The sequence below is a fragment of the Echeneis naucrates genome, chromosome 14 (genome assembly GCF_900963305.1).
Source record: "Echeneis naucrates chromosome 14, fEcheNa1.1, whole genome shotgun sequence".
Lineage (NCBI taxonomy): Eukaryota > Metazoa > Chordata > Actinopteri > Carangiformes > Echeneidae > Echeneis > Echeneis naucrates.
Genome location: NC_042524.1, coordinates 89,412 through 99,490, shown reverse-complemented (window position 1 = coordinate 99,490; position 10,079 = coordinate 89,412). Strand labels below are relative to the sequence as shown.

Genomic DNA, 10,079 nt, shown 5'->3' with positions numbered 1-10,079 from the left:
GCTGTTGATTGTTTGATTGATTGATTGATGGACTAATGGATCGATCCTACAGCTGTCAGTATGCGACGCCGCTTGTCATCCCTGGAGTTCTTCTTCTGCACCATTATCTGCCTGTTACTGATTTGCTGCGTTGCACTTGTGGTGGTCTCATGGATCAGCCTGAGACCTGAAGGTAACCTACAATCTCCTCTGGTTTCGTCCAGTCATGGTCTGAAACTATTCTGGATATCGTCTTGACTAGACTAGATCTGGTCCAGTCTGGTTTGGCGGTCTAGGCTGGACTTTACCTAGTGTGGTGTGATTCAGTCAGGAGCTGACATTGATCATTTGTGATGGTTGTGTTCAAGGTGCTGCTGAGCCAGTGTTGCTGAAGGGCCAGATGCGGATCACAGAGGGGGTCGAGTTCTCAGAACAGCTCAGGAACTCCAGCAGTCGGACCTTCAAATCTTTGGCCTTTGATGTCCAGCAACTGGTGAGATCAGACTTTAACTTTGAAAGGGAACAGGAAGATAGGAAGCACGTTGCCCCTGCTTATGTCAGCAGCTTTTATTCTGAAGGACTCAACCTCCAGAAGTGATGTTCTCTGGAGGACAAAACTCTGTGACTAATCTGCTCACTTTCATCAACTTTGATGGCTTCACAGAGCAGTCTGACCTCTGATTGGTTGACAGGTGTCGGAGGCACTCACCCGCTCTGACCTTAGGTGGATCTACAGGTCCTGTCAGGTGTCAAACTTCAGGTCTGATACCTACAATGATATTTGTTCCAAATAATCAAATTGTCACTAATCAATCAAAAACATATTGATTCATCTGTAACAAAGTTACAAATCAAGACTCAACAACATCAAAAAACTGCTGACTCATCTGTTTCCCAACAACACAACTGTTGACTGTTTGATTATTCGATTAGTTTGAACATTTATCTTTCAGCTACATTTGATCGACTGATGTTTCCTTATGTGTTTATTGATCCTTGTCCTCAGTCCAGGCAGTGTGGCTGTGACCTTTAACCTCTGGTTTAATGAGCTGATCGATGTGAAGGAAGTGGAGCAGCAGCTGGGGGCGGGGCTTCAGGCGGCAGAGGACAGAGGACTGGTGATTGACAGAAACAGTATTCAGATCACAGGTGTGTGTGTGTGTGTGTGTGTGTTTATGTGCATGTATAAAGTCATAGGTCACTCAGTTCAGAGTAAGATTAATTCAAGGATAACATATGAACGTCCTGGTGCAGAGAAACTGGATGAGACAACGGTCACTCCGACGAAGGTCACTCCCACAGGTGAGAATGGGTCAGGTCTTCATGTTGACCATCATCAGTCTCATCTGTCCTCATGGTCTTGGCTTTGCCTCCCCTGTCCACAGTCACATGTCCTCCTCATCAGGACTCCTGCACTGATGGATTGATGTGCATTCCCATCAATCAATTCTGTGATGGTGTCGATGACTGTGACAACACCTCTGATGAAGATGCTGCTCGCTGTGGTCAGTGATGTCATCAATAAGGGTCACCACTCCTCCTCCTAACAACTGATGATGTCATGACACTTGTATCCATAGCGACATCATGTGATGGACAGTTCGTGCTGAGGGGACCAAGAGGCTCGTTCAGGTCACACGACTCAGAGACGTATAATAGCAGCAGTATGTGTCGTTGGATTATCAGGTACATGCACATGGACACACACAAATATAGACACACAAACACACTTAAAGTAAATTGTGTTGCCTTCAGGGTTGATCCAGGACTTTCGGTTGAGATCAGTTTCCATCACTTTGAAACAGAAGAAAACTTTGACACTGTGAAACTCTATGAAGGAGTTGGAGCCCTCAAAGTGCTCACAGGTGAGGTCCACAGGACCGGGATTATGACCAGGATCAGGAGTAGTGTAAGGATCAGGGGCAATGAGCAATCGTATTCACAGTGCCACAACTATGCAGGAAGTGATGTAATCATCTGAATATGATTTATAGTTGAGCTTTCAGGCTCCTCCCCTCCTGGGACTGTGTGGCTGCTGACCGAACAATCCACAGTGGAGTTTATCTCTGATGATATCAACAACTTGTCTGGCTTCAAGGCCACCTACAGTGCTGCCAACATGTCCAGCCTGACTAGTAAGAGCAGCACAGAATGCCGGGTGTTAAGAGTGAACGTGCAGCTGATGGTGTTTCTTTCACTCCCTGCCTCCAGACCACGAGAAGCTGACCTGCACCTTTGAGCCAGGCATGTGTTTCTGGAGGCAGTGGAGGGACCACGATGATGGAGAATGGATACGAACCAGCGGCTCCACGTTTCCTCCTCTCACCGGACCGAGCGCTGACCACACGCTGGGTAACAGCTCAGGTAGGTTTAGGAAGAGGGCAGCCATGTTGTAAGGCAATCACTATGTCAGAACCAATACTATTGATCCATCTGTCAGGTTTCTACATCGTCACACCTCCAAGTCCCGGCCAATGGACCAAGAGTTTCAGGATCTACAGTCTCCCCCTGACTCCATCCACGCAGCCCGTGTGTCTGAGCTTTTGGTAAATAACCAGAAAAAACACATAAACAACCAAGAAACACACCAGCTAACATGTAAAAAAACACGCAAAGAAAAATAACCAAAAAATAAACACGGAAGCAAAATATGAACAGGAAAATTAAGCTGTAAATCAATTAATAAAAGGAGAGAAAATGTGTCTGCAGGTACCACATGTTTGGGGAGGAAGTTCACCGCCTCAGAATCCTGCTGCTTCCTGCTGTGGTCTTCCAAAGAGATGGTAACTATGGTGACAGCTGGAACTACGGCCAGGTGACCCTCAACCTCACGACTGAGACCAAGGTCAGTGATGCCACTGAGTTTATTGACCCTCATCACTCAGTGATTGATTGTTAACAGTTGACCTCTGACCTCAGGTGGTGTTTGAAGCTCTGAAGAATGAAGGATTGAGGAATGACATTGCTCTGGATGACATCACATTGACTTCTGGTAGCTGTGGTCCTGCCCCCCCTGAACCAACCAAAGTTCCACTTCCCACAACCATGGCCCCACTACCAGGTGAGCCATGAGACCATGCCCCCTTTAATAATATACAAATAATAGGACAAAATCAAAACTAACCTTTAAAACCTCTCTGGAATTTGATCCTCTCATTCTGCAATAATAAATACATTTGTTTATTCTGCCTGTTTTTGAAAGACTAAGTTTTAAAAATCTGGAAACATGCAACAAATGTGGTCATTTTGTAAATACACTTATAATTTGGATGCTGACTCCACCCCCTCTGCTCTGATTGGTCCAGCTGACTGTGGAGGACCTTTTGAACTCTGGGAGCCGAACTCCACTTTAAGTTCACCAAACTACCCACATTCCTACGGAAACAAGGCTCAGTGTGAGTACTGTAATGCCTTAACACTGTTTACTTCTTGTGAGGAAATAAATTCAGCTATAGCAGATGTTTGTCTGAAAATGCTGTGGCCAAATTTAAGGAGACTATTCAGACATCAATTGCTGAACTGCCACAACTGAAGTCAGTGGACTTCTCCCCTACACAGTCTGATGACCTTGTGAAAAGCTCAATGGCCTCACTGTGTTCAAATGTCGATTCTGTGGCTCCTCTGAAAAAGAAAGTAATGAAACAGAGGAGGCTGGTACTTTGGTATAGTCCTCAAATTTAAGCCTTAAAGGAAACACCATGAAAATGGGAAAGGAAGTGGCGGTCCAATGATGCAGATGAATTTTACTTAGCCTAAAAAGAGAGCTTAAAAACATATTTAAAAACTCTGTGTGTTGCCAGAAGCTCAGACTATTCATTGTTGATAGAAGACAACAAGAACACTCCAAGTTTCCTTCAGTACTGTAGCCAGGCTGACAGTCACAGCTCAGTGGAACCACCGAGTCCTTCAGCTCTTAGCAGCAATGATTTTATGGGCTTTTTTACTAATAAAATCATAACAATCAGAGCCAAAATTCAACAGCTTTTACCTACAACTGACAGTAGGCCACAATCAAATGCAGCCGCTTCTCAATCAACTGTAACAACTGCTTTGTTTTTGGAATCTTTTTTCACTTTCAAATCTCTCCAAGTTAGTTTCCACAGTGTGTGGACAATTATTCGGCAAATTATTTGGAAAATTTATTTTATCATTGAATAACTAATGTGCTTTCAGTCAATCCAAAATATTAATAAACCCCAAACCTGAATATTTAAGAAAGTAAAAGTGAGGTTTAGCCTTTCTTCTCTTTCAGAGAATATCAATGTGTGCACAGTTATTGGGCACCTATTAGTGTGCAGAATTATTATGTAAATAAATGGAAAAAAAAAAAAAAGTTTACTATTGCACCTATATAATTCCATTTCTTAAATTGAGGCTAGTAAATAAATAACTCAAAATGTATAATTTTTGTGCAAGCAATTTGGAGATTGGCAATTAATATCAATGATTATGAAACTGATTGATTTTTAAGCATATATATACTGGAGGTAGCAAATTTCAGGGGCACCACCCTGTTACCAGGAACCAATGTCCAAATTAGAACAATCAATATCAAGTCTCAAAAGGATTACCAAAAGGAGTAAATTCGAGCACTGACTGTTATGTATTGCCTCCACCTCCTGCACCCTCTATACTTTCATGCCCCCTACCTGAACCAGGGTCTGTATCCCCACCCCGCTTTCACTGGTGCAGTTGGAGAGAGGTCAGAGTAGGTGATAGTCGTGCTGTTTGAGATAGTTGTCTTTGTGTGAGGAGTGGTGATGGCTGGCATTAGGAGGTGACTCTGGGACGCCAGTGTTCACGGTCTAGCCTTCTGGAGGTGTTGTGGGCCTAACTAGACGAAACACCGGTGAAAGGAGGTTCCCACCTGATGACCCCAAAGACATGATAGCTATCACCGCTCACTGACCTAGTTGGATATTATCTGTAGGGCACATAGAGCAGGCTGAAAGTTTGTTGCTAGGAAGGTGATCACTGATTCAAACCGTCTCTATGGAATTTTTTTCAACATTATATGTCACTGCTTTTGTTTTTTCTGGTAGTCTGGGCTTGTCCCTCCTGCCCTCTTCATCCTGTAGGTGCTGAATCATCTCTGCTTTGTGTTCTTGCTTATTATCTGCCCCTTTAATAGTTCCTATTAGTTCCCACTAAACACTGTTGATCATCTCCATCGCAACTTCTGCTCCAAAAATCTATGTTTGCCTCCTGCTAATATTCACTAATGTCCATTTAGTCACTTTGATCACTCCTCAGATCTGGTATTTTTGTTTCAATTTTTATTGCATGTCCTCTCCTCCTTCTTTTGTTCACCTGTTGGTTTGAACCTTACCTGTCACCCGTGTGTTGATGCCAATAGCTCATGATACTCTGCAGGTCTGTGGACTCTTCACACTGTGGAAGGTCTAAACATCCAGCTCCACTTCATGGACTTTGATGTTGAGGCAACTTTTGATGTCGTAGAAGTGCGGGATGGGGCAGGGCCTAACTCCACTTTATTGGGTGAGATTGTGATTACCCAGAATCCTATTCTGCTATGTCCTCAACTGTTACTGTGATTCATCTTCAGGTTAAACTGTTTTCTTTTTTCCAGCTGTTCTCACAGACAGTGGCCACGCCCGCGACCTCTTCTCAACAACCAGTCAAATGACAGTGTGGTTCTACACAGACGACTCTGGTCACGGTCGAGGATTCAGAGCGAACTTCACCTCTGGGGTCAACCTGGGGTCACCAGGTAGGCCTGAGGTCAGAATGGGTTGTCAATTAATATTAATGATGATTGATTGTTATGGTTTCTGAATAGCTCCATGTGCTGCTGGACAGTTTCAATGTCGGACAGGAAATTGTATCCATGGTAACAGTCAGTGTGATGCTGTGATCGACTGCCCAGACGCCTCAGATGAAGCATACTGTGGTGAGTGTGTTAATCAATCTAGGATCAATAAGATCTCAATAAGCACACCCAGGAAGTTGTGGTTACATTGTGTCATGTTGAATTGTAATGCGTTTACCTGAGCGCCTTTCGACATTTGGGCTGATGAATGGCTGCTGTGAGTTACAGCGCAGCAGTTGTTGTTTGTTTGTTTTTTTCCAAGCAACAGTCAGTGTTTGTATGTTAGTTGTGTTGGAAGCAAACGGATCAAGACTTCAAGTTCAGCTGCACTCAGAACTGTTCACTGTGTGTGCCGACACCTGGACCAATCGACTGTCTGACTTCACCTGTCAGTACCTGGGACACAGGTAAGGCACCTGTAGACACACACCTGTCCACACACCTGTCCACACACCTGTCCACACACCTGTCCACACACTTGTATACTGCTCTCTGCAGGACAGGAATGGGCTTGCTGCTGCCAGCTCTGCCATCAGATTCACCGTTCACATCAATCAAAGTCACCAACAACGGCACCCTGGAAACCACTGTCAGGTAACAAAGAATAGGACCAGGAACTGATCTGTAATGTTCTCAAAACCAGGACTTCAGCTACAGTTAGAAGGAGGCACAACCACAGAGCTATGACCAGAATCATGACCAGCACAGAGACTAGCGAGCGAGAACCAGAGAGAGATTCACAGCTACACCCAAGAACAGTCAAACTGTCACAGTAACTTATTTTAATGACTGATTTTTTTACAGTGAAACCTGTGACAACGTGATTTTATTGACTTGTAACGACCAACGTGAGTACACTCATAAAACAGCGCTGAACAGCTCAGACCAACTTCCTGTTAATTTAAAAATTGTTCCTAACTGGGTGAACTGAGTCGGTTGAAAATTCAAAACTGAGTGGACTGTCTGTTTTAGCTTGTGGTCAAGTCTCTAATGTTGCACGAGTGAGGGACCCTAACCCTAGCCCTAACCCTGACCAATCAGAACAGAGGAAACCTGGTGAAGGTGAGAAAATGAATTCTGATAATGAATTCTGTTTTCTGGCGCGATTTTGTGTTTGGGGCAAGTTACTGTGTGTTTTGTTGTTACCTGTCAGGTGAAGTCCGGGTGGTGGGCGGCACTGATGCTGTAAAGGGAGCGTGGCCCTGGATTGTGTCTCTTCAGTGGCGGGGCCGTCATGTGTGTGGAGCCTCACTGATTGGCCGTGACTGGCTGCTAACTGCTGCACATTGTGTCTATGGGTGAGACTCAAATCACAAATGATATCTTATTGTTTTTTATATAGTCCCATCAGAGTTTGAGCGGGGCACCTTTAACCTCGCCACCATCTGCCCACACACCTGTCCACATCATCATGTGATGTGGACTGTGATGACCTGCTGTGCTCCTCATAGAGAAAGTGACTTTAGGCTCTCCTCCGCAGGAAGAACGTTCACCTCCAGTTCTGGTCTGCTGTCCTCGGCCTTCACGCTCACAGTGATATGAACTCTGAAGATGTCCAGACCCGCCTAGTAGATCACATTGTGATCAACAGAGAATACAACAGACGAAGCAAACAGGCTGACATTGCCATGATGCATCTGCAGCAGCCAGTCAATTTCACCAGTCAGTAACAACACACACACACAAAATAACAAAATAAATGTTTCCAATGTTCTATTATAATCATATCAGTGTGACCAAGATTTTACACTTGGGCTTTACAAAAGTTTCATGCTAGCTTCATGTAAGCCTCACATTCCAGAGACAAACCAAGACATCAGATCAGATAAGGACAGAACAGAAATGTCCTCACGAAGAGATTTTTGCCTTCCAGAAAACATCCAGCCAGTCTGTCTACCAGCTGAAGGTCAGGACATCATGCCAGGCAGGAAGTGTTTCATTGCAGGGTGGGGACGAGTTGCTGAGCAGGGTGAGACACAAAGACAAAAAATTGTTCAAAGACACAAGGTCACACAAAGCTCTACATGTCTGTTGCTGCCCATGTCCCTCTCAGGTTCTCTCCCTGACATTCTCCAGGAGGCTCAAGTCCCACTAATGGTTCAGGATCAGTGTCAGCGTCAGTTACCTGAGTACACCATCACATCCAGCATGTTGTGTGCAGGATACTCAGAGGGAGGGATCGACTCCTGTCAGGTAACAACTAACCTGGACTGAACAGAACAACTGCCAGAGTACTATCGTCAGGGTTCCCTAACCCTTCTGTTAGAACACCGTTGCTCATATTTGGCTGACAATTTTCCGGATTTGCAGAAAGAAGTTATCTGTGTGATCTGTGGTCTGATTTGTCGATTGACTGCAGTGATAACACACAGCTCAATGAATGACTTTTCAACATGTTTGTTGTTTCAAGGGAGACTCTGGGGGTCCACTGATGTGTCTGGATGATGGGCACTGGACTCAGATTGGTCAGTGGAGCACACATACAACAGATGAGCTACCTGTACTCCCAGATGACATGACCATCAGTCTCCCTTTTTGAAAACATGCTGCTCTCTGATTGGCTCCTGACAGGTGTCATTTCCTTTGGTATTGGCTGTGCACGTCCTCAGAGACCCGGAGTCTATGCTAGAGTCTCCGCTTTCACATCCTGGATCATCCAGACTCGGCGTGCCACCTCACCTTCCCTCATCCTCTGAATGAGGGTGTTTCTCTCTGAAGTGGCCGGGGCTCACCTGGATAAAGTGGATGTCTATGAATTCTGTGCACCAATCAGGATCCTGATGAAGCTGATTAGTTGTCAGCAATGAACCCCGAATCAAAACTTGTACTTAAATTGATTGATGACTGTTTGTTTCTTTGTGTAATTATTATTGTAATTAATGTTGGTGGCTTAGAGTGGAGGACACTTCAGTTAGCGTGTTGATGGCCTGATAATTCTTGAAAAAAAAAATTGTAAATCACTATCACACACACATAGTTTAAGGTATGCGCGTCATTTTCTCCAAAGTAGTAGAGATTCTTGTCCTCTCTTGAAAAATGTCTTTACTTTAACAGTCAGACAAACCAAATTTGAACTGTGCCCCTCTAAAGGACATGCTCACCCCTCCTCTCTCCTATTACCCCCCATGTACCACGCTGTGGTGCTCAGCGTCTGCTCAGTTTTCTGATAGGAGTTACCGTTTTGTCACAAACTGCCTCAGAGTGAGAGGCTCTCCGACAGAAATGAACCTGTTTTCCAATGGACTCTCTGAGAAGGATGATGCAATCCAAGCTCAGACACACAGCTGCAGTCAGTGATGTCATCAGACTGCTGATCAGCTGTTACTACTGACATTTGTGTTAGACTGCAGGACACACACAGACACACACAGAGACTGATATACAGACACACACACAGACTGACATACAGACACACACAGAGAGTGATATACAGACACACAGCTGCTCGTTAACTAGAGTGATAGAAGCGTGAAAAAATGACCATCATTTTCATTTTAAACTCGAGCTCACGGCCAAACTGTACAAAGGAGACAAATCATTTTTTTGCAATTTTTTTTTTTTTTTTTTGGATTCATTAAATGTGATTTTGAGAGGTGAGCTCCTTACCAAATTTAAACGGAGGGGCCCAGATCGACAGCAACACCTGTTTCTGTCCCAATTGAACATAATGTAATCCAAGGATTTTTTCAAAACAATCTCACTGTCTTTGCACTGTGCTTACGTGCTCATTTGAAGGGGTTTTTGATTAAAATAAAGACTATCAGAAGATGCGTACACACATATATACAGACGCACTCACACAAATAATGCAAATGCACACAGATACACAAATTTACACACAGAAACACATGAAGAGACATAAACAGAAACAGCTGACACACAGAGATATACACACACAACAGATAGAAAGCACTTGTAAGTTTTTACACTATTGTCTCAGGGTGTATGTGTGAAATACAGTAGATGTCTGAAATAAATAGACGTGTGTCTAAAGACATATGTCTGTGTATATTCTCATTCACACAGGTCATAGTAATATCCGGCCAACAATTGAATCGAAAGCAACTGAACTCAGGATTTATGTTTTGTCAAAGACGTTTTACCTCTTATCCAAAGGGCTTCGTCAATTCCTAACGCCTTGTTCAGATTAGTCTGGCAGGTATACATGCTTCTGGAATTGCGCCGAATCGACATCCCCACAGCAGCCCCCCGAGTCACTCTCAAAATTTCTGCCAAGGAATTTTGTAGTTCTAACAGTAACAATAACCAC

The 10,079-nt window shown here is 44.1% G+C and overlaps 1 protein-coding gene across 1 annotated transcript; it reads left to right on the top strand.

Annotated features, from left to right (window-relative positions):
- The first annotated feature begins 60 nt into the window (after positions 1-60).
- tmprss15 (transmembrane serine protease 15) lies at positions 61-8,578 on the top strand. Its single transcript, XM_029519686.1, has 27 exons — positions 61-172; positions 348-472; positions 672-739; positions 986-1,128; positions 1,234-1,281; positions 1,365-1,484; positions 1,560-1,665; positions 1,735-1,844; positions 1,974-2,114; positions 2,191-2,343; positions 2,420-2,525; positions 2,689-2,824; positions 2,899-3,040; positions 3,285-3,374; positions 5,353-5,478; positions 5,570-5,710; positions 5,780-5,890; positions 6,096-6,216; positions 6,308-6,403; positions 6,614-6,657; positions 6,782-6,871; positions 6,963-7,107; positions 7,290-7,471; positions 7,683-7,778; positions 7,863-8,002; positions 8,220-8,274; positions 8,381-8,578. The coding sequence occupies exons 1-27, from the start codon at positions 61-63 to the stop codon at positions 8,503-8,505; spliced, it is 3,072 nt and encodes a 1,023-aa protein (XP_029375546.1). The 3' UTR covers positions 8,506-8,578.
- The last annotated feature ends 1,501 nt before the right edge of the window (positions 8,579-10,079 follow it).

Coding starts and splice junctions, on each gene's coding strand:
- tmprss15 (XM_029519686.1), top strand. CDS start 61: ATGCGACGCCGCTTGTCATCCCTGGAGTTCTTCTTCTGCACCATTATC. Junction 1,485..1,559: donor TGAAGATGCTGCTCGCTGTG/GTCAGTGATGTC, acceptor TTGTATCCATAG/CGACATCATGTGATGGACAG. Junction 2,344..2,419: donor CACGCTGGGTAACAGCTCAG/GTAGGTTTAGGA, acceptor TCCATCTGTCAG/GTTTCTACATCGTCACACCT.